Source organism: Zerene cesonia, chromosome 6 (assembly GCF_012273895.1).
Source record: "Zerene cesonia ecotype Mississippi chromosome 6, Zerene_cesonia_1.1, whole genome shotgun sequence".
NCBI lineage: Eukaryota > Metazoa > Arthropoda > Insecta > Lepidoptera > Pieridae > Zerene > Zerene cesonia.
Genome location: NC_052107.1, coordinates 3354207 through 3377987, shown reverse-complemented (window position 1 = coordinate 3377987; position 23781 = coordinate 3354207). Strand labels below are relative to the sequence as shown.

General features: G+C 32.3%; 3 protein-coding genes across 8 annotated transcripts; 1 reads left to right on the top strand and 2 right to left on the bottom strand.

The window, feature by feature from the left end:
* Window positions 1–596: 596 nt before the first annotated feature.
* On the bottom strand, window positions 597–8294 carry LOC119840539 (THAP domain-containing protein 5-like). 5 transcript variants are annotated; one of them, XM_038367212.1, is made up of 9 exons: window positions 7902–8045; window positions 7024–7067; window positions 6617–6695; window positions 6355–6538; window positions 3250–3498; window positions 2579–2686; window positions 2011–2121; window positions 1784–1828; window positions 597–1311 (listed from the first exon to the last, which is right to left on the bottom strand). In XM_038367212.1, exons 1-9 carry the CDS (start codon window positions 7976–7978, stop codon window positions 1054–1056), a joined length of 1155 nt encoding a protein of 384 aa, XP_038223140.1. In that variant the 5' UTR covers window positions 7979–8045; the 3' UTR covers window positions 597–1053. The 5 variants fall into 5 exon arrangements, with proteins under 5 accessions (XP_038223140.1, XP_038223143.1, XP_038223144.1 ...); XM_038367215.1 differs by lacking the exon at window positions 7024–7067 and having other exon boundaries at window positions 7902–8038; XM_038367216.1 differs by lacking the exons at window positions 6617–6695; window positions 7024–7067; window positions 7902–8045 and adding an exon at window positions 8078–8294.
* A 330-nt stretch (window positions 8295–8624) lies between these two features.
* Window positions 8625–12396, top strand: LOC119840555 (methionine aminopeptidase 1). Its single transcript, XM_038367241.1, has 6 exons — window positions 8625–8851; window positions 8918–9188; window positions 9426–9597; window positions 9937–10231; window positions 10735–10871; window positions 11255–12396. The coding sequence occupies exons 1-6, from the start codon at window positions 8692–8694 to the stop codon at window positions 11354–11356; spliced, it is 1137 nt and encodes a 378-aa protein (XP_038223169.1). The 5' UTR covers window positions 8625–8691; the 3' UTR covers window positions 11357–12396.
* A 116-nt stretch (window positions 12397–12512) lies between these two features.
* Window positions 12513–20860, bottom strand: LOC119840553. 2 transcript variants are annotated; one of them, XM_038367238.1, is made up of 8 exons: window positions 20636–20860; window positions 17221–17414; window positions 15863–16017; window positions 15158–15267; window positions 14981–15079; window positions 14778–14897; window positions 13506–14588; window positions 12513–13218 (listed from the first exon to the last, which is right to left on the bottom strand). In XM_038367238.1, the coding sequence occupies exons 1-8, from the start codon at window positions 20642–20644 to the stop codon at window positions 13027–13029; spliced, it is 1962 nt and encodes a 653-aa protein (XP_038223166.1). In that variant the 5' UTR covers window positions 20645–20860; the 3' UTR covers window positions 12513–13026. The 2 variants fall into 2 exon arrangements, with proteins under 2 accessions (XP_038223166.1, XP_038223167.1); XM_038367239.1 differs by having other exon boundaries at window positions 15158–15246.
* Window positions 20861–23781: the final 2921 nt, after the last annotated feature.

The window sequence follows — 23781 nt, the reverse complement described above, 5'->3', positions numbered from 1 at the left end:
ATTTCGTTGCTAAATTTTCGTATTGATGAAGATTTTGTAATCAATAATTTATTATTTATTAATCGATTGTGCAATGAACACTGAAGAATTGATATCAGGATTTAATTTCTTATATATTCATACTAGAAACGCTATAATCAGGTCCACTGATTTACCAGACGGTATTTTAAATCGGGTTCACAAATATTTAGTCTATGGTAAGTGTTTTTCTTATTAAACCCTTATAGATATTTACAAACAACGTTGAAGTTAATCACATAAGTAGGTTACTTACATGGTACCAAGATTCGGAAGAAGTAAGCCCGAAACAAGATTATGATATAGAAAGTTTTTATCTATTTAATTATATCATTCTTTTAGAGTTTTATGTCCCGAATCTACTCTCAAAACACAAATTTGTATACTTGAATTTCCAACAAAAAAAAAAAATCAATCCTGCTGTCTTCAATACTATCGTCAATTTTTATCTTATCATTACAGACCAATAAGAAAATGATTGAAGTGGAGATACCTTTATCTGAAGTTTTAGTTATAGGTACGCCGTACTGTTTATGAGTATAACATTTCTAAAATAAAACAACAAGAGAACTCAATAATATTTATTATAAAAATTTTATTTACATTGTAAAATTTAGCAATGTAAGCGATAACTAAGTACTAATCTATATCAATTAAATCACAGGAATTTTACTAGAGGGAATGTTTTTTCCAAAATTATATTTACTTCTTAAAGAAAATATCGCGCTGATCTCCCTAATTTGTATGACTAATCTATATGTATCTAGTCTTCATAACGTAATACGCATAATTATTTATTTCTTTCTACATATTTATTTGTCACTTTCATTAGGCGTTACAATCACGTTCGCCATTCGCCTCTTAGTTCGAAGAAACCTCTGTAGGTAGTACAAACTGTATTCGTCCGAAAAACCGTTTTTAACACGAATCCGCGAATTTCAAGATGAATAGCAAGCTTACATATTTTTTACATATGTGTGTGCGCTTTCTCACGAGTGTGTCAATGCACCACATGAAATTAAAAAGCTAAGTAACCTAATCATTCTGCGATTTGCTGTCACTGTCACTTTCATCGCTTATTTTGGTATGGCAACAGCATTTTCCCTTTTTATACGTCTCAACAATATTCTTTAGGGAAGCCACTCGCTTTTCAAGCCTTCCATTCTTTTTTTGAAGTGCTCCAATTTTGTTTTGAATTTTTTTGAGCAGTTCCGTCTTCTTTTGTAATTCTTTACGCATCATCGCGTGTCTTGGCGATTCTAATACTTCATCAACATCAGAACAACTTAATTCCTGAAAAAAAAAAATTATGAACTTAAAATAAATCTAGGTATGCTATTGCTTTCAGGTATCCTATGGTTTTTTAAAGATAACAAAATACGTAATTGAGTGAACATATTATATCAAAACTGGCTTCACGAGGTGTTAGGGACTCACCAATAGGGAGGTAGTAACTCATACCGCGTATAACTAAATTACTATTTTATCATAATTGTAGTAACATATAATCATTGAAGACAGATTGAATCTTCAAGTCACATCCTTAATTTTTTCATATTAAACCGAAAGTCCGCCCCCTTAATTTTATTTTCGTGACAATAAGTAGCTCAGGCCTTTCTTGTATGTAATTATCATCATTCAATACATTAAAATCCATGAAAATCAGTTCACTGAACTTGAAATTTCAATATTTAGGCACATATACCTACTTACATACATTTACTCTCAATTAAAATATAATAAATATTTATATATTTAAACTCACAGAAGCTGATAGATTTCCATCGTCATCCATATCCGAAAATGATATCTGAAACAAAATCTTTAAAATTAGTATTTATTATTAGATTAATTATTTGTATTATTTTAACACTGTTTAATATTATATGCCTAAATTAAAAATTCTCTAAATAAACTGAAACAATTGCAAATTTGTGTGTGCAAAATATACATAGAACTTAATTAAAAACTAGTAAAAGCAATAAATCTTACAGATACATTTCCAGGTGCACCAGGAATGCTGGTGGCTATTGCTTTTGATACAGTTTCATCTTCTTCCAATTCTCCGTCACTGAGTGATTTTTTAATATATATGTTATGGATCTGAAATATAAATGATATAATAAAATATACATTGTACGTTAAAACAATAAAAGTGTCGCAATCGTGCTAAAAATTGTCCGCTTCAAAACTCTGCCTACTCGTATATTCGGCAGAGTTTTCTGAGCTATACAATATACATTGTACCTTACTACCACAACATAAGGTGTGAATTTCAACCAGATTTGTTATTTATAGTATGCAAATGAAATAAACCGCAATATGCTTATCTATTGTCTATTAATATATGCACTTATTATAAACTAGTTGAAACCCACGGCGTCACACGCCTGGTACCCGGGTAAAAAGGAGCCTATGTGCTAATACAGACTATAATCTATCTCTGTACCAAATTTTATACGATAAGCTGTTTTCGCAGGAAAGAGTGTTTGATATTTCTATGTGATGCAAATTTGTATGTGCAAAAATATACAAATAACAATAATAATTTTATAGATACATTATCGTGTGCACCAGTAGTCGTCGTTATTACTTTTGATACAGTTTCATCTTCATCTTCTTCCAATTCATCGTCACTGAGTGATTTTTTAATATGCACATTATGGGTCTGGAATGTAAATGGTATGGTTTATTCAGATAATCAATTTATGTATTATACAATATTATTTTAGCAAAGGAAATTTCTATGCCCACATATATATTATATGAGCACAAATTATTAGAGGTTTGAATGTTGTTATTTTTTCGGTTGTGACAGTGGTCCAGTGATTTGGTTCCTGAACCTGTTTGGCTGGATACTGTACCGCGAGTTTCAAAAATGATTGTTTAGAGGTTTTACCACTTCGTATATTTTCTGCGAGCGTCGCGATATAGGAAAAAAGACATCGAGAAAAAAAATTCAAATATTTGCAATCACCCACTTTGATATTTTTTTTCTAGAGAAGCAAGTACATACGTCGAAAGTATGGATTTTACAAATAATAATTTAAAAATAATTTTAAGTGTAAATTAGTGTAAATATTCTTTATTTTGTCTAGTTCCTATATGCTGATTTCTATACTACTGCTTTCCTTTTCGCAGTTTTTTTTTTTCATTTACTTACAACTTTTTTGGCTGTCTTTTTAAAATTATTATTTAAAAGTATATAAATTATTATTTAATGGTAATAACCTCTGCTTCTGGATCTTCCGTTTTGATACGCAGCCTATTATCGCATTCAATTATTTCAAAACGCTCACACGAGAGCGATTCACTCGAAGTCGATGATACCTCTTTTTTTAAAGAATTGTCATGCTCCATTCGACGCGTTTCTTCGTGCGACTTTTGATAGTCGAGTTTATGAGGACATATGTTCGGCTTTATCCTTAAACTTCCCCCAACAAGTTTGAATTGAATAAAATTGTTAGTATCGTTTTCGACCTGTAATAAAACATAAAATGACTTGAGAATATTTTTTTTTTTATTTTTAGTTGTATAGCATTCAAATGGAAATGATACATTTTTAAAGAATAGATGAAACTTTATCACCACCGTTGTACAGTAAGTAAGCGAAAAGTTAATCTATTTACAGTAAATATTATATTTTAGACACTATATCAAATTTCTGAAGGCAATTTATCTATATTTATAAGTTTGCTTTTCGCAGTAGTTAGTAGCTGTTTCTTAGATTGGCCCCTTTTATAAAAATTAAGTAAATGTGTAGGAGATTGAATAATTAATAATACACTTCATTACACGCGCCTGTGATAATAGGTATATTTCTTATATTGGTAATGATTTAATATTTAGAATATAAAAAATATACCTAATAATAAATGTTTTAAATAAAACAACAAACAAAATTTATTTCTATTTATTATTAAAATAAGGATTTTCGTATTTACGACTAACGTCGGTCCGTCCTTGTTGTCCTATGGTTCGTAATGTTATTTTGCTGTTCTTCGGGGTTCCCTCTGCTGCTCGGGTCGAGGCCCTGCACCTCGCTCCTATTGATATATCATGATGTTCTATACTTTTGATAAATGGACTAGTTAATTTAGTTAATTTAGTAGCCGAACAAACTCTTCAGGTTTATAATAATAGATATAGATTTAGTTTTACCTGGACTATCACAGGTACTGCAGTGTTTTTCAGACGCTTGAGTCCTTTTGGAGTTATGAATTTATCTTCGTCTTTAAAATGTGTAGAACAAATTGTGCTACATTTACTAGGCATCCAGTCAAGTTCACTCCTTTCCGCCTTAACTATACTAACACATTTATTTTTAATCAACTCATCACTTGGAAACCTGGAAAATAGTAAAACATTATGAGATAATATGTTTTATACAGGTACATTCTACGTACATTAAAATTTTACTAACAAAATATATGACAGCCCGCTATTACTTATCTCATTCTATATACTAACAATACTAGTTGCACGCCCCGGCTCCGCTCGGGGATCAAAATGCAGATAACGTGCAAATTTAATTAGAATCAGTTGAGTAGTTTAAGAGTCCATCGCGGACAAACAACGTGACACGTAATTTATATATATTAAGATTAATCATAAAAATATAAAACGCAACGCCACATATAGTACCTACCTTACGCTTACGCTTCTGTTTGATTAATCTATGATGCATGGCTATTTATCCCTGTCACGCAGCAGAATGCCCTCCTATTCTCTATCCTTTTCGAACCACTATGTCAATAATACGAAATTTATTTGAAAATCCTATTAATATTATAAATGCGAAAGTTTGTATGGATGTATGGATGTTTGTTACTCTTTCACGTAAAAACTACTGAACCAATTGCCATGAAATTTGGTATGTAGACAGCTGGATAACTGGAATAACATATAGGCAACTTTTTATTCCGATATTCCTACGGGATACGGACTTACCCGGGTGAAACCGCGGGGCACAGCTAGTGAGAAATAAATCGTAAAAAATACAAATATGGTATATTTTTATTATACTTACGTATGGTATGAAACTCCAGAACTCGTATTTTTCTTGGCACCATAGTTTTTGCACTTTCTCAAAACACAACTTGGCATTTTTGTTACCCCGCGGACACACTTAGCTCGCTGCTATAACCCGAGTATATCAAACTGCAGCAATTGCCTTAGTTTTTCCTGAAGTCTCAACAATCCGTGCGTGCTTATGCGATATCTACCTCTTTTTATTTATAACTAGCTGCACCCGGCAAACGCTGTTCTGCCTTACTCTTATCATTTAGGGGTATGAAAAATAGATGTTGGCCGATTCTCATAGATACCGGATAAGCACAAAAAATTTCATCAAAATCGGTCAAGCCGTTTCGGAGCCGAGTATGGCAACGAAAACTGTGACACGAGAATTTTATATATTAGAGATATCATAGTTTTAATAACATTTACGATTTTTTTTTTAGTATAAATATTAGTTTATTTATTAATAAGTATTTTTTTATATAACTACTAGCTGCGCCCCGCGGTTTCACCCGCGTAAGTCCGTATCCCGTAGGAACATCGGGATAAAAAATAGATGTTGGCCGATTCTCAGACCTACCCAATATGCTTACCAAATTTCAGAGGAATCGGTCAAGCCGTTTCGGAGGAGTTTGGCAACGAAAACTGTGACACGAGAATTTTATATATATAAAGATTTACAATTATTTACATCAAAACTATATTCACATACATGCTACTAGGGCCAATTAATTCACGCTTCATTAGTTCGCACTACTTTTTTTTCGTTGTGATATTGTTTGGTACACGAAAACAGAATTTATGAGGATTTTTAACTTTTGTGCATTGACCGATAGAAACAATGTAATATTTGTATCCTTTATTAGGCATCTCTTTTAACTTCTGCCATGGGATACTACCTAAGCAAAATCGCATCGAATCGAATATCGCATGCAACGATGAATTCATATGGTATCGTCGAATACATGCTGTCGGTTATGTCGTGTCGTATGTCATGACGTCACACGTGTCACGGTGGACCGCTGCATGTAGTCTGACATTTTTTTTTACCTTGTAAGCGCATCTTCAAAGTGTTAAAACCTGCGATTTATTGATTCTTGCGCGTCTTTGTTTTATTTTACTTGAATTTAATTATTTTATTTTTAGAAGTCAGTTTCTAAATGTGGGATATATTGATGCGCGAATTGTCGTCGTATATTAGTCAGCTTGTTGAATATAGTTTTCTCATAAACCACATGCCATGCACTCTGTAATAATTAATTAAACATAGCAGTTAATAAAATAATAAGATAGAGTAATATGTAGGTATCTAATTACCTTGATCACAGGGACTGCATTTTTTTTCAGTCTTCGCGTATTCTTTTTTGTAATTATAAAATCAGAAGTCACAAAATGTTCGGAACACACTGTGGAATATATAGTTGGCATCCAATCATCTTCACGTCTTTGATTCCTAATAACATTTAACCACTTTTCTTTCATTTGACCATACTTGGGTAATCTAAAATAGAATAAGTAAGTGATAAGTAACATTATTGAGATTTTTCTCGATTATACGATATAATTTGCCCCAGCTCACCCGGCAACGGCCGTGTAAAACACGCAAAGCCTCGCTCGTAGACAGAGAAAACTATAGACTGCGTGATATATGTGTTGCACTAGAAAGAGAAGCAAATACGTTACACATTGCTGCCCGCAGATTTGCCCGTGTGGTGAAAATAAATTTTCATAGTATACATTTTCATCTCTTACAATTTCAGACGGATTGCTTTAGTAGAGTGGGCTGTGCTTTGATACATCAGTCAGTCATTCTTTATATAATAAAACATGCATTAGAAAGAAAAGGATAGAGCAACAATGCTGACCAAGTTTTATTTGAGTCTTAAAGATTAACTGTATTATCAGTATTTTTATGAGTAAAAGAAATAAGAAAAAAATCTTCACAAACGTAAATTACATGAAACGTAATTTCCGTATGATATTTACCTATACTATTAAATGGTGAGAAGGAATGCCATTGGTTGCCAAATCTACGGTGAGAAAATCACAGGAGTGTCTTATTATATGCATAATATACCTCATAATATGAGGCATAACTATAAAATAGTCTAATTTCATATCTTGTAGAATTTTTAGCCTTTATTATTTAGAGTAAATATGATTCAGAAATAAGATCGTTAAATATAATAATTTAACATATTTAAACCTAATTCAGAAGCTGCCAGAATCAAGTTATAGCTGTTCCCATGCTTACGAAACTGTTTAATTAATTATTGGTTCGATGAATAACAAGCAAAACATAATATCCAGTTCAGTAATATTACAGTTTTTCCTCTAAGAAGAAATAACAAGATTACTCCATTTCAGCTATTAAGCTGCCACTGGTCGCAATGGATGAGAATTGAAAACAAGTATAGGAAGCCATAAAAAATACTCGTATGTAGGCCATATTACACTTAGACCATAAATACGAATCTGTTGATGTCTCAATGACAAAAAGCGAATCAGTAGTTTATACGCTTCGTGAGAACATACCAACTTACACTTAAAGAACTAACTAAAGTGAATCGAAAAGGTAATTTTTTTTTAAATGTTTTTTTTTTTAATTTCCCTAAATATGGGTAACCGTTTTTGATATTACAGCACTAGCATCTGACGTTATAAATAGCTAATCTCATATATTATGGCCACGGCATGCACGGGTAGATTGTTTTCTCTGTCTAGGGCCGCACCCAAATTCTTATTCATTATCACGCATAAAACAGATTTTAACTAGCTCGCTGCTTCCACGTGTCGACTACAGTAAAATATAAAAAAATTGCTAAATACATTTATTACGCCTTAATAAAAAATTATGTTCTTACGAATGAAATGATACGTTTTTCTTGTTTCTAACAGTAGCGGTGTAATTTGTGCACCACCTAAAAACACAGGAAGGCATTTTTGCTAGAAATAAAAAAGGGTTTACGCGTCGCTCGTAGCGAAGTTTACCCGGCGCGAGTAAGAGGTCGACTGAAAGCGATTCGGGCATTTGCCTGACCTTGGTATTGCTATTCTGGAACTGTTCAATTAACAAAATTTCATTCATCGTTTCTGTTCCTATTCTTAGTTGCATCGCGTCATAAGGTGTCAAGTGCCTGCTTTATGTGCTATTGTCATAACTTTGATTCTCACAATGAAGTACTAAGTAGTGCCCAGCTGTATTAAGCGTGGCTTACTTTTTAGTAAACAATATTCTTGTCAAATGTCAAATCTTAACTGTCCAACTTCCAAGTGCCAACTACCATTTACCTAAACCATAGATAACATAATACTACCTAAACGACAAACCTTTATCGGCATTCGGTTTACATTTTGTGTTGTCTGGAGTGGATACTAATATATTACGTACTAATAGTTTCCGCACCTAACGATGTCACTGGCATAAAATGAATAGCTTATTTTATAACACAAATTTAAATTTAAACATTTCTTACAACCATAGACTACTTTATTTAAGTAGCATTTGGATTTTGAGAGGACATTAAGTTCTTACTTACGTAGTAACTCTTTATCTGTGGTACTTGCATATTATGCCAATGTCAAAACTCAAGAGTTGTTTTGTCACAGATTAGATATTTTTTAAATTTATTTATCTACCATTTAAATATAAAAATGGCTTCAATCGGAATGTGTGAAACGCCTGGCTGTACTTCGAATGCACAGCTACAATGTCCTACTTGTGTAAAACTAGGGATACAAGGTTCCTTTTTCTGCAACCAGGACTGTTTCAAGAAATCATGGAAGACTCACAAAATCATCCATACTTTAGCGAGTGAGTGTTTATAGGTTATGTTTTTCTGACTAGCACTAAGGTCAATTTATTGATACTTTGTTGTAGAAGGTGAAAATACAGATGCATCTAACGGAGAATATAATCCTTGGCCGTCTTATCCATTTACGGGAAAGCTGAGGCCATATCCACCTGGAGCTAAGCGTACTGTGCCGCCTCACATTGGCCGCCCGGATTATGCTGATCATCCAACGGGATTCCCAGCATCAGAAAATGCTGCAAAGGGGTCTGGCCAAATAAAAGTGTTAGATGATGAAGAAATAGAAGGCATGAGGGTTGCCTGCCGGCTTGGAAGGGAAGTGCTTGATGAAGCAGCCAAGTGAGTAAAAAGAGTACAAATTATTATTAGGGTAATAAACAACATTTAAATGTAAAACAAATGTGCTTCAACAATTTTTTTTTTCAAATGCCTTTGAATCGTCAAATATTTATTAGAATTAGACTAAACTTCAAAATATATGTCTTTGCTTGATTTATACATTTTAGTTGGTTGTTGTGTTTAATTTTAGTCATAATTTATAAAATAGTCAAGTCAACCTTATGAAATAATTTGCAGAGCATGTGGTGTTGGGGTAACTACAGATGAAATAGACAGAGTGGTCCACGAGGCATGTATTGAGCGGGAATGTTATCCAAGCCCTCTAAACTATCACAATTTCCCAAACAGCTGTTGCACATCTGTCAATGAGGTTATATGTCATGGAATTCCAGACACTCGTCCTTTGCAGGTATTTACACCGTTCTCTATATACCTAGATATATATAGAACCAAAGCATGGCAATAACTGTGTAAAAGTGGTTACTTGGAAAAGACCAATAATTGAGTTTCTAAAACATTTTCAATTCTTTGTAGGTACTTACTTATCGCTCTATTATTTTTGTAAAAATAAACATATAATATACAAGTTAATATTATTCTTGGCCCAGTTTCCTTTGCTATTTGGTACAATATTGTTTCATATCTAAACAAACAAAATTTACATAATTTTATTCCTTGAAATATCTGGGGAAAAATCACTATTACTCCTTTCATCTTATATGCATTGATAATTTTTTTTTTATTGTAGGATGGTGATATTTGCAACGTAGATGTAACAGTCTATCACAGGGGCTTCCACGGTGATCTGAATGAGACATTCTTTGTTGGGAATGTGCCAGAATCCTCTCGTAAACTTGTACAGGTCACGTATGAATGCTTACAAAAAGCGATAGCAATTGTTAAACCAGGAGAGAAGTACAGGGAGATCGGAAATGTGATCCAGAAACATGCACAGGCGAACGGATTGAGCGTTGTGAGGTCGTACTGTGGTCACGGAATACATAGGTTATTCCATACAGCACCAAATGTTCCTCATTATGCTAGTAAGCCACTGTTTTATTTATTAATTTAGTGTAAAATTGTTGTTAAGAAAAAATTTGGACCACTGAAAATAAAAGAAGAATGATTTTCTTATGTTTCATTAATTATTCAACTGTAATTTTATTTATGTTCAAGTATTGTGTCTAGAATTTTATTATATTTCCCGAGATCATCTATATTATTAGTATGTTACAATTATGTTAATTGAACAATTAATACCTACTGAAATAATTTGTTTGGTAAACATATCCATTTATGTACAAAGTGTGTTGACTTTTACTATCAAAAAGAATTACCCTTAACACTATTCAGATTGAAATAAAAAAAAGTGACTTAAGCCTTATTTCTGTTATTTGTCGAGCTTTTTCTTGCCACTAGTAATACAATCAATAAATATCCATGCTAATCATAATTTAAGAATTTTTTAATGTTCTGCAATAAATTAAATGATTTCAATTGAATGCACTACCACCTCAATTTCTAAAGACAAATTATATTTTTACAGAAAACAAGGCAGTTGGAGTGATGAAGCCTGGTCACTGCTTTACAATTGAGCCGATGATCAATGAGGGTGGCTGGCGGGATGAACAGTGGCCAGACCAGTGGACTGCTGTTACTGCAGACGGCTCTAGATCAGCTCAAGTGAGTTTCTTACTCTTTTCATGCAATTTCTAACACGTTTCTGTGTTTCACAGTAAAATTGTTATACAAGCTAAAAGTGCTATTTCATAATTGTTTTTATTATTATTAACTAGTTGTTGTATATTCATCAATAAATTTTTATAGATGATTTTCTTAACTTACTTAAAGATATAAGGACAGAATATAAAGATATGAGAATGTGAAAATTTCCATTCATGAAATTTCTTATATGTTTGTTTCATATATCAGCTATAGACTGTTATTTATAGTCCCATAGACCTATTACCACTTCAAATGAGGAGCTGAAATATTATAAGCTGAATAACGCAGTGTTTTGGTAATGTGACTGATGATTTTTCTTAAACGAATTTTTTTGGTTTCAGTTTGAACAAACCCTGCTAGTGACTGAGACAGGCTGTGACATTCTCACACAGAGAGCATCAGGTCGGCCCTGGTTTATGGACCAGTTGGAGAAACTTAAGTAGCACCTAGCATTCAGGTTGCAAATTTCTTTCCAAGGAAACCAATATAAATCCACAAATAATAGTTGTGTCCCTGTGGTCTAACTATGTGATGATTACAGATTTGATTGTTGATTCTGTAGATTCCATTGCTATTATTTTCTATTTAATAGTTAGGGCCCATAAACAAACAGTTTTCTTTGTCTTTGTTATATAGCTAAGTATATAAAATTGTTGTACACCTTCTTGGGACATGAAGTATTAATTTAAATTCATTTGTGAGTTAACTAACTTAAGAGTTTATAAGTTGATTTCCACACACAGGAATTATAATTTATATTTGAAGAAATATTGCAATATAATTTATTATATAATGTTATGATATACTTTGAATCAGATTTTGAAAAGAAGCAGAATGCAACATGCCAAAAATATTGGAATATTATAGATCTAAATTGAAATACATATTTGTGTGATTTAACGTTTTTGCCCTTTATGTTCTCAAAATCTTAATTGTGTTATCGTATTTATTAATAACTTTGTATAAAAACAAGTAAATTTCTTCAGAATAAAAAAAAATATATATATTATTTATTTAAGTAATGCTTATAACTTCCTTTCATCTGTCCGTATATGACGGTAATATACAATTAAATACTTGGAAATAGAAGCTATCTCAAACACTATTTATTAATAATTGTTCAAAAAGTGATTACAAGCAATAACTTAAAAAGCACAGTGACTTGATAATAATGAGGTTTTACATTTTTAAATCGTTGTTGAGTATAATAATGTAATCATTTTTATAATAGTTACATGCCTTATTAAAGCCATCTAAATAGTTTATAGAATTGAGGCCAATGGAAATTTAAATTATTGGAATGTTTTATAATGCTGTGTAAAATGTATTTCGTTTCAAATAATCAGTTTTATTTGTTCCTATAATGTGGTGGTTTTCATTGTACAATGGTTTAACTTTCTGTGTTTGCTGTTTAATTTGTTTTCTATAAATATACACTTATTTGTATGTACAAAGCGAAGATGTGAAATAAAAAGCGTGTATTAAAATTTGTTTTTATTGTAGTATTATTTCAAATATTAAATATAGTGTTCTTATACTTTAAAGTAAATAAATTAAATGCTCAAATTATTGAAGTTATACTAATATTAAGGACAATAATATACCAATTTAAATTACCTTATTTTCCCTCATACCTGTTAGTAGGAATAAATAATTTATATAACACACAAATTTAATAATATTTCATTTATCTGAAATCTTGTTTTGAAACATGCCTCAATTCTATTAAGTAATTAAAATAATAAACACAGGCGATAATTAACTGTAATAAATTTATGATAAAGACTATTTTACTTTCAATAATGTGTTACATATTTGAACATTTATGAGTAATTTAATATCAAATAAATTCTGTTAAAAAAATATTTCAAAATAATTGAAGAATTTAATAATAGTAATAATAGCTTTAACAGCATATAATCTTTCTGTAAGAAAAGTCTTTGGAATATATTTATTTATTAAAGTTAAATATTTACATCTTATAAATACTTTATATCTATTTTATGAGCGATTTGTTATTTTTAAATCGAAGGTTAGTAATTTTCCATTTATTATTTCATTTAAACATAAATTAACCAATGTTAGAGAAGAGTTATTTGAAGTAATTAATTTATTAATTATATTCGTCTAATAGTATTTGTCTGGCTGCGTCATTTCTTGATTTTATCTTCTGGCCAAACTGATTTACGTCCGATGCTAAAGCATTTACTGTGGCGGCATCGAAGTGTTCTGGGTTTTCTTGCTTCTTCGGCACCACTTCCCTTAGATGCCTCATGTTGGTCAGTTTTTGAGTGATTACTTCTTTCTGTAAAAGTCATAGTATTAATTATTTCCGGCAGTCCATGTGCAACCCGCATGGTAATAGGCATGTTACATAATAATACTCTTTGGTATCAAACTATCTATTAGAACAACCAGAATGGACACCTATGCTCAATTTTAAAGATAGAAGCATACATAGTGACAGACAGCGGGAAGCGACGTCTTTTTATACCAATAATATATAAAAAGACGAGATAACTGATTACATTAATGTAAAGAAGTGAACGCATCTATCTTATTGGTATCTAATTAGAAAAACAAGGAACTTACCCTAGCCGGATTATCGACGTAGCTTGCGTAAACTCGTAAAATGGGTTCACCAGTCTTATCGTCGAATATAAGTTTGCTTTTTGGTGGTATTTTCGCTTTGACCACCTGTTGTGGTTTGCTATCTGCTGATCTTTTCTCAGTTAGTGTAAATCTTATGGGTTGTCTGTTCAAAAGAGATCTTTCCCTTTGGTTATCTTTAGTCGTATTTGCAGTTGTTTCTACTGATTTTTCTGTTGTTGTAGTCACATTTTGTTCTTTGTTCTCTTCTGTTGGTGCTGTTGAAGTTCTTCTTAGTAAAGAATAAACTATATTCACAGACTCTGCGGGCTTTTCAAATGGAGACGCTATGAAATTTTTATATACATGTAATATTTCATTAGCTTCTGGTTTATCTTTATTATCCAAATAATGAGTCGCATCAGATTCCTGCGAAGTTGCTATTATAGTTGTACTTTCCGAAGACTTTACGATGCTTTTATCGAAATTCTTGTTAACTTCCTCCTTGGGGGATGTCTCTTTTATATCGTTGATTGCTGAGTAATAACTGTTCACTTTATCATTGTTACCGGTTTGACCTATCTGTGAATAATAAATGGGATTTGATCTTTCATTTTCTGAATTAACTTCAATTCTTTCGGTGGTTGTGGTAATTTGAGGCTCAGTTACTACATTTGAAATGGTTGTTTCAGGGGGATTTGTAGTTGTCACTATTGTAGGATTTTCGGTAATATTGCTTGGAATAAACGATTGTGGCGGCAGAGATTGGACGGTTCCTTCTTGTGTTTCTCTCTGCACTATGTTTCTATTTCCATCACTGGGCACGAAAGCCATTGGAGCCTGTTTTATGAAGTGTTCATTCTGCGAGTAGTATGATGGTTGTGATTCTTGATTATGCGGCGGGATTTGGGCCTGTATTGCTGGGTTGTATGGAATAAATTCAACTGCCGGATACCTTTGCAATAGTTGGGTTTGCAATTTTTGTAAAAACAGTGGATCAGATTGTAATAATGCGTTTGGGGGTATAATTATTCCTTCTGCTCCAGAATGTATTAAGTCCTGATGAGATGGCAATCCGTTATATCTCTGAAAGAATAGATTTAGTTAAATAGACTTATTGGAAGGATGTAGAATTGACATTAACGGATTTAGGTATAATCCCACAAATGGAAAAGATGAGGTGGCGAAATATTATTCGATTAATGTTATTGTAAGGGTTGTAAGAAATGTAAATGTAATTATTTAATAATGATAAAAATTATTTTATATTTTTACCTGAACTGTAAACTCTTGAGGTGTAATGGAAGACATTTGTTGTTGTACTTGTATAAGTCCATATTCTGGACTATACTGCTGTGGTGGTTCGTTGTTTTTGAATTCGTAGTTAACCCCGGACTAAATAAGTAAATCGAATTAAAGTTTTTTTTATATTATTCTAGAAAATCAAATTTCATTTGTTTTCAAAGAATGCTACTTACGTTCGACTTATAAAATCCCGTAGGTGTTTCGATCTTGGCCTGTACGTCATATGTTGGATTCTCTGTAATTTTTTCTGTAACCTCATATGTTGATTTTACCTGTTAATTTAAATTATCTTCACAGTTTAATGGCACACTCGTGCTATAAATGTAAGAAATACTAAATTACTGTTTTACCCCATCAGCAGGAATGTTAGCATCTCTGTTTTCGGACGTCAAAACTTCGGCCACTACAATGGGTTTCTCTGACAAACTAAGATTCGGCGCTGGTATAGTATGGATCGCACCTGTTAGCATAAGGAATTTTACCAGAGAGTCCGTCCACAGCAATGAGGATGTCTACATGAGCAAATTTTATGAAAAAAGTGAAAAGAAAACTAATCGCAACACATCCTCTTGCCGTGGACGAATGTAGGTATAAAATGTGCAAGAAAAATTAAATATAAATTAAATTCTGAATAGAAAGGTCAGATAGTTCCTGCTGTTGTTTAAGCAAAATATGAGAAATATAATATCAGTTTGGAAATTGTAAGCGTTAATCAACTCAATAGATTGGGTGTCTATTGGGCACATAAAACCAAAATAGTAGTAGAAATTCGATTGCAGACGCGGGATCACGGGTGGCCGACAGGCTAGGCGTTGCTACGGTTTGGCAAAAATAATTCAAATGCCACGTAGCGATAATTTTTTTTTTCTTTTTTCAATTCGTTAATAATTTATCATTTTTAAACGTCAATTTCAGTTTTTTTAAGATCATCCCTTGAATTAAAAGTTTTCGTCAAAAATGCGAACATCTTAAGAGTACTGAAGAATAATAGTTTTTATTGAAATGATAAAAATAGTTTACAATAGTATTGTGCATATTGATTGGTGAAATACTACCGTCAGTCCGAATCACCGGTTGCGCAGAGGCTGCAGTTCTAGCGAAATCGTATTCTGGAGTTACTGGCACCGGCACGGGTATACGAGCTGTGGTTTTCCATGGTATTCCAAAGACGTTTCGTGTTGTTACTGGAGCCATTGGTTTTATTGCGTATCTGTTTAACAGTTGACAGTTTACATATTATTTATATATTGATTTATTTTATGAAACGACTTCGAAAAAGAGGAAGAAGGTTATCAAATCGACTGTATTTTTTGTGTATGTATATTATAATAATTCATAACTTTTTACTGGGTGAACCGATTTTTATGATTCTTAAGCCTGCCTGGTGTGATTCCATTCAAATTTGGTCTGATTCTGACAATTTGAAATTTTGACAATCATTATGTATGTAGTATCTTCTACCTAGTTAACTTTTATTATATAGATGTACCTAATATCTATACTAACAATTTAAAGCTGAAGAGTTTGTTTGTTTCAAGTTTGTTTCAGCGCTATCGCGGGAACTAATGAAACGATTTAAAAAATTCTTTTACCGTTGAATGTGTATGTGCTTTATAAGTACGTGCTTTATAGGCCAATTTTAAGTCGGCAATCCATTTCATCATCATCATCATCATCAGCCCTTATATGTTCCCACTGCTGGGACACAGGCCTCCTATGAGGGATCAGGCCATAATCCACCACGTTGGCCAAGTGCGGGTTGGCAGATGTCACATGCCGTCGAACTTTTGATTCTAGGACATGCCGGTTTCCTCACGATGTTTTCCTTCACCGTTTTAAGCAGTGGTAATGTTATCTACATGCGCAGATAAATTGAAAAATCAATTTATTTCCTGCACGCTCGCCCGGTCTCGAACCCCGACTTATCGATTTTGAAGTCCGAGGTTCTCACCACTGAGCCACCACTGCTTTTTTTTTATCAATTCAATCCATTTGTACCTCTACAAAATTGACGTAAGGTCAATTGCAGACCTTACGCCTTCCTTCCAAATGTTCAGCGGTGGTAGCGCTTACCATCAGGCGACCTACCAGCTCCATTGCCGACTATGACATAAAAAAGTGCTATAGGATATACATGTACCACGGGCGAAGCCGGAGCGGATTGCTAGTATATATATATATATATATATATATATATATATATACCAAGATTTCTATTGGTAAAAAACATCGGTCGATTAGCTTTCAACAAACAAAAAAATACTATCATCTGTTGTATAATCTAAGTTTTGATCGAAAGGTGTACTAATTTTACACCTTTTATAATAATTGTTAGGATAGGAGTTCGCAGTTTTTGTGCTTTAAATTATATTTTAATTAAAAAACAAAAAATAATTTATTTGATGAAGCAAACCTATGTGGAAGATTCCTGTACACAACAAAAGGTGTTCGATGCGACGCTGGCATCATCCTTGGCGGAAAGATGTTGGGTCTTTGCAGGATGACTCCCGGTCGAAATGCTGTTGGTCCCCGAAACCGGCTTATAGATGACATTCTACTCATATAAGCTCCATGGCTTATTGACCACAGAGCACAGAATATTAGTAGCTGAAAAAATATATATAGCAAGTTATAGGAAATGCAAAGGAAGCCGATATATAGAAACTTTCTCAAGAATAAAAAAATGGGCTTATTGATTATTATGTACTGCCGTTGTATAGTATTTGAATTACAACGATCGAATTAAACGAGTTTTATCGCCTTTTATCAACTCGTACAGGAAACTAATAAATGTGAGTTACTCGGGAAAGATAGTTTTTGTTTCAAACGAAACCGGTCCATCTGTTTCCACTTGAAGAGAGTTGAGAGACATTTACCATTATTGGCTTTCAAGGAAAGGAATTCCGATCAAGATACGAGACGGGATGTGGTTTTTCCTAAAATGTATGTCTAGTGTTCAGATTTCGCAAGTTTTTTTTCACAAATTTTACGCCGTCTCGTTTTAAAATCAGCAAGATTTGTACCCATTATTTAACATCTCAGTGTATTTATTACATATAAATATATAATGTATTGTATTAGAGCACTGATGTATCATCATCATTATAAGCTCATATTTGTTCCCAATACAACACACATATTGTACACTATGCTAGGACTGGCCAAATCGGTCAACTTATTCACTCTTGACCCGGTTTCCTCTCGATGTTTTTCTTCTCTGCTTCCAGTAGTGGCTATGAAGTCCTAACCCAGTGGTCAACACTGCTCTAACCGCACTGATAACTGATTCGAAAAGAAAATAACTATTTCTTAACAACTGCTCCATCTGTTGTTACTTTAAAAACTTATCTCAAAACAGCTAATTTGGTGACGTTCTAAGATTAACATTGCATCTATAATTGCCTTTTTATACGCAATACATCAATGAAGTTAATTGTCACGATCATGCGAGTAGACATTGTGATGTGAATGTCCTAGCGAGGCGTCACGGGCGGCTGGCAGCGAAATCGACTGAGAGCCAAATTCATTTGTAACGCCTTACGATTACATAATTAATGCTCGTTTTGTCTATTGTACAGATGGTTCTGACTACCGTAGGCAATAGGCTGACTTTAGACGGTGAAAAGAATGGCTGATCATAGAGTTGAGTTAAGGGCGCCATTTCTTTTTATTACTTAGCCATATAATTGTTACATTCATAGATAATTTTCAGCATCTTAATAAAAGAATAGTGTAAATAAAAGTTTAACATAGAATTAGATAATTATAAAGCTTTATTCATTCATTCATTCATTCATAATTAAGACAAAGTTCTTGCTGTAATAATAAAATCGTTTTCCGTTCACAGGTTTCTAATAACTGCGTATTCATTTTAAATTGTGTACAAATGTATATAATGTGATAATGAAATAGTTTTCGCTTTTCATTAATCTAAGAAAAAACGAATTAATTAAAATAATAATCTTCCTTTTCTATTTCACTCATGCGTTTTCAGTGTCAACGAACGCTTCGCGTGCCGCGTTACAGTTTTAATACTATTGAAATATTCATTTAGCTTCTGTACTTGCTTGCCTAATATTGACTACAAGAACTACCTCGTTGAAATCAAGCGCTGAATAGCGCTATTATCAATGACTAAAGCTTCTCATGGTAAGCTTCTCGGCGATTTCTTAATAGTATGATAGTATACTGATTACAGCTATAGAGTTCAGGAAAATAAATCATATCTATAGGAAATATTATGGCAAAATGGCAAGGCATAAATTAAAACGTAAACGCCTCTTATTTACACGCCTATTATAGAGCGAAAATAGTTGAAGCGAGTTTATTTAACTTTTTGGCTGTCTCGCAGCCCCGATAATAATATTAATTTAATTCTAAATGCTGCTGTTAAGAAGCTAGATTGTAATAAAACAATGAAATTGAAGATAAATCGTAAAATTATGAATGTCAAAATTGATACAATATAAACCACAATCCGTTACCATAAGCCTTTTCTGTAACGTTACGTGCAACAAATAAAGCAGAACGTTAACTGTTCTTCTCAGTCTAATTGTTTAGACCGCTAGAGAAATTACTAAATGTGCTTTCTGCTTCAAATAATATGTAATTTAAAGTGAAGCTAGTCACGTAGGTAAAATTTTTATGGGTAATGTTGAAATTTTTTTGGAAAGATATTCACTGTGAAATTTGCCTGAGACGGTAGAACGTTTTAAACAAAAGGTACATGATCATCAGCCCATATATGTTCTCCATGGGACACAGGTCTCCTATGAGGGTTTAGGCCATAATCCACCACGCTGGCCAAATGCAGGTTGGCGGATGTCACATGTCGTCGAATTTTTTATTCTCAGACATGCCGTTTCTTTCCTTCACCGTTTCGAGGTACATATTTCTATGAAATTGCCTGCCTACTTAAAAATATAAAAAGGCATTATGGAATAATACCTATATACTATAATTAAGAAAAAAACCATTAAATTTGTCACAAACTTTTGTAGTAAAATGTGATAATTAAGTAACACTAATTGAAAGCAATTAAAATGACTCATTTTCTCAATATGTATAGGGTACCTATAGGTGTTGTGTGAAATCTAGATAAACCGGATTTTAAGAGAGTTGTTCTGCTATCTCGTACAGTTCCCATTATGATGTAGATTTTTAAACTCTCTACACTTAATGTTTTGTATAATCACAGAATAAACATGAAGGTTAAAAACGATACGTCCAATTTTAATTTTCTTGCTTAAGATATATTTTAGAAAAAAAGAAAATTGTATAATAATAGTTTTAAAATTATATTTAAAACGAGTTTTTTCTTTTATTTTTTTATATTCCAATTGAGTATTCATCCCAATTTCTACACTTCTTGTTATTTAAATTCTGATACAAACTAGATACGGTAGTTCAAAATAATTATAAAATACTTTGACTATAAGTGTTATATAATTATAAAATAGATCGAATCAAATCAGGGCGAATTTAAAATAAACATTGATGATCTGAATCAAATACAATTTTTAATTAAAGCTATATTAATCATCATCTCAATTTACAGCTATTTTTAAATCAGGATACAGGGTATTTTGTATGTAGGTATCTTATACTACTCCCATTGGCACCTATCATGTATGTATGTATGATAGTTACCAAAAGTAGTATATAATACAGGAGCACATGTCTTTTTTATTTAAATCTTTATAATCTAATTCTCGTTTAAAAAATATTTATACGTAGTGCACATGGGCATGTTATTTTATGAAGTTTATTAATTATTTATGGAAATAGGAGGTAGACGAATAAAGCAAATATACTGAAAATTGCATTACCTTATCCATCTTCTAGTATTAACTATGTATGAACACAAAAACCACAATAGTTTAACAAAAAGTCATTTCGATAGCTGTATCAAATATATTCCTCAACAATATTGTTTTCACCAATCCACTGCACTATCATACATATAAATCTGAACCGTAATTATTTATGTAATATTTTTCTTAAAGTTTAGTGACCATATCGAACACTACAGCGCTATGAAAAATGAAATAGGTCAGTGTTTGTTTTTATATGAGCCCCACTGCGCACGCGCACATTATGGTCAGAGAATGGACAGGAGAGAATTAATATTACACTTAGACACTTCTTGCAGTTTTCTATTACGTGTAATGTGACAAGCTCAGTTTAAACGCATCTTTATATGTAATATCTTATAAATTGCTTTAGGTAGTAAGGTTTTACTGAAGTTAATGTATAATGAAAATGTTTAATTTAAACTAGCTGACCCGGCGAACTTCGCAACGCCATTGACCTTTTTTCGAAATATTTATCCGTATTTTTTACCTTTTAAACCTTCCCTGGACTACTATAAATGCATCAAGCTTAAAAATTATCAAAATCGGCCCAGCCATTCTCGAGTTTTAGCGAGACTAACGAACAGCCATTAATTTTTATATATAAGATTTCATAGGCACCTATTAAGAAAATATAATTTAACTAGCTTTTGTCCGCGGCTAACGCATTAAATTTGGAGTAAGATGATAATAGATTTAATGCATAAAAAGCTTCCTTTTAAATCACTCTATCTATTAAAATATACTAAAGATTTAAGCACACATAAGCAATAAAGGGACAGAAAAAGCGACTTAATTACTATGTAGTGATATGGATACAAATATATGAAACATGCTGTTCCCGCGTCTTCGCCCGTGGTACATATATATAGCCGCACTCAATGAAGTTGCAGCTTTCTAATGGTAAAAGAATTTTTGAAATCGGTCCAGTGGTTTTTCTGTCAAAACATCACAAACATAGAAAAATACAAAAGTTTCCTTTGTATAATATTAGTGTAGATATCGATAGGTACTTGAAGGCATAATTCATTAAATGCTTTTCGATAATTTAAAATATCTGGCATTATCTATCTACCTAGCATCTTACATCATCTATATAAACATTTCTTAATTCACCTCTATAGTAAGGGTATAATAAATCTTATAAATAAGTTTTATTATTTTGTTTCACTCTTAATATTATTTAATCGTGAATTAGATATGTATCAATATAATAATGGTGAATATAATATAACAATCTTAAAAAACACGCCCTTACGATAGATTCAACTATATTGTCTTACTCTCTACAGAGTACTCGTATATCCAAGTAAGGAAGATCTTTACCAGGTTATTAAGAATAAGTTATGAAATTATTGAATATCGATCTTTAATAAGTATACAAAGTTTAGTGATTTATTTTACAATACCCAATTAGGAAGCAATTCACTAATAACAATCTTTTCCGAGGAAATTCCCTCATCTGATTATTATTGTGATAAGAATCATGTATGTGATCTATCTTATATAAAAATCTCATCCGTTGAACATCGCATAAAATACCTTATTAACATCCGCTATAACTTTCATATTGACATAGTGTACAAGTTTTTACCTCATCGTTCTTCTACAAAGACTTTTCTGAAACTTTCAACCTTATTTTTTCCCAGTTGAGAGAGAAAAGAGATTCAGTAGAAGTATTAATAGGTGCTATGTCTCTGTTGTCCCGGTCTCAGCAACGAAACTTAATTGAAACAAAGTCTAGAAAAATAAAAAAGAGGCCACTTATGCTAACTAAACTTTATCAATCTGGAACTACATAGCATGTTATGTAATATATTGGTTATACCAAAACATATTGCGTATACACCAGCTGTGACAGAAGATTCGATGTAGACTTAGCATCGGTACCAATAAAAAATTTATTAAAATTCGGAAATTCGTACATTTTATTACTGACAGGATTACCACTTTTAGCGAATAAATAAACCAAACTATAAACAATAAACCAAACTCTTTCAGGAAACTACAATAAGCATGTCTAAAACACATGGATTATATTGAAATGTTACTTGTTTGCTCATGATTATAGCTCTGGTGTATGGAAAGCGAACGCAAGACGCCCAACATACAGGAACTACTGCAATAATCTCTAGATCAATCAACTCACATTAAATATCAGTGATTTTCCTTCTCTTCCGCTTTCAACGATTAAGAGATATGTCTGTTTATTTTTGAATGAAGTGGAAGTATTTCAATATGATAGCTTTCATTGTAAGTTTGAGTTGATGATCAGTTTAGTGTAGCGTATTTTACCTTTCTTTCAGTCCCAAGTGACTAAAATGCAAGACCAAATGTTTGATCTAATATAACATAGAAGCCTGTTCCAGATATTCACAAGAAGTAAATATTGTAAATTAGAAAAGGTACCCTATAGTAACCCATGTATTGAAAGTAACACCACTCATTACTTATTTAAGTAATGACATTTACAGACTGTTAATTAAATTATGTTTACAAGTATCAAGCAAATTAAAAATAGCTGCAATTTTTCTGATATTTGTAACAATTTATGAGTTTTGTGAAAATGTGCACATGACGTCATTGCAACTGAATGACGTCACGAAACTTAGGAGCGACCTCTGGTGTTGGTCTAGTGAATTATATATATTCAGCATTCACGAATAAAGCGCGGATTTACTGTCTGATTTCGAAATAGCGACCACGGGCGATAGATGGCTCTATTAGTACTACACTGAATAATTAATTTGCCATATGCTGCATGTTGTGTCGCATTATATTTTCTAATTTGCAATTAGATAAGCTAGAATATACGTTAATTTTGTTTAGTTTCTATTTCTATATATTTATCTTTATTGTTGATACTCAAAAATATAAGCGATAGCACATTCAATAGGAAATATTGTATAGAAAATTATCTCTAAAATATACCTAGTAACACATAAACTAGCTTTCCGCCCGCGGTTTCAACGATGTGGCCAAAGGAAATTCTCATGAGAATGAGTTGTTTAACTGTGGTAAAAACACCCTATATCACTCTAGCCTCTACTATCCCTAATCACAAAAATCGTACTATAAAGTCCAGAAAATCGTCCCTGAATGAAAGACAAATAAATAAACAG

Excerpts from the sequence above, each read along its gene's own strand:
- LOC119840555 (XM_038367241.1), top strand. The coding sequence starts at position 8,692 with ATGGCTTCAATCGGAATGTGTGAAACGCCTGGCTGTACTTCGAATGCA. Across the intron at positions 9,598-9,936 it reads CAGACACTCGTCCTTTGCAG|GATGGTGATATTTGCAACGT; the intron begins GTATTTACACCG and ends TTTTTATTGTAG. Across the intron at positions 10,872-11,254 it reads ACGGCTCTAGATCAGCTCAA|TTTGAACAAACCCTGCTAGT; the intron begins GTGAGTTTCTTA and ends TTTTGGTTTCAG.
- LOC119840553 (XM_038367238.1), bottom strand. Across the intron at positions 15,080-15,157 it reads CTAACATTCCTGCTGATGGG|GTAAAATCAACATATGAGGT; the intron begins GTAAAACAGTAA and ends TTAAATTAACAG. Across the intron at positions 14,898-14,980 it reads CGGGATTTTATAAGTCGAAC|TCCGGGGTTAACTACGAATT; the intron begins GTAAGTAGCATT and ends TTACTTATTTAG.
- LOC119840539 (XM_038367212.1), bottom strand. The coding sequence starts at position 7,978 with ATGCCTTCCTGTGTTTTTAGGTGGTGCACAAATTACACCGCTACTGTT. Across the intron at positions 6,539-6,616 it reads TTTTACACGGCCGTTGCCGG|ATTACCCAAGTATGGTCAAA; the intron begins GTGAGCTGGGGC and ends ATTCTATTTTAG. Across the intron at positions 3,499-6,354 it reads ATGCAGTCCCTGTGATCAAG|GTCGAAAACGATACTAACAA; the intron begins GTAATTAGATAC and ends GTTTTATTACAG.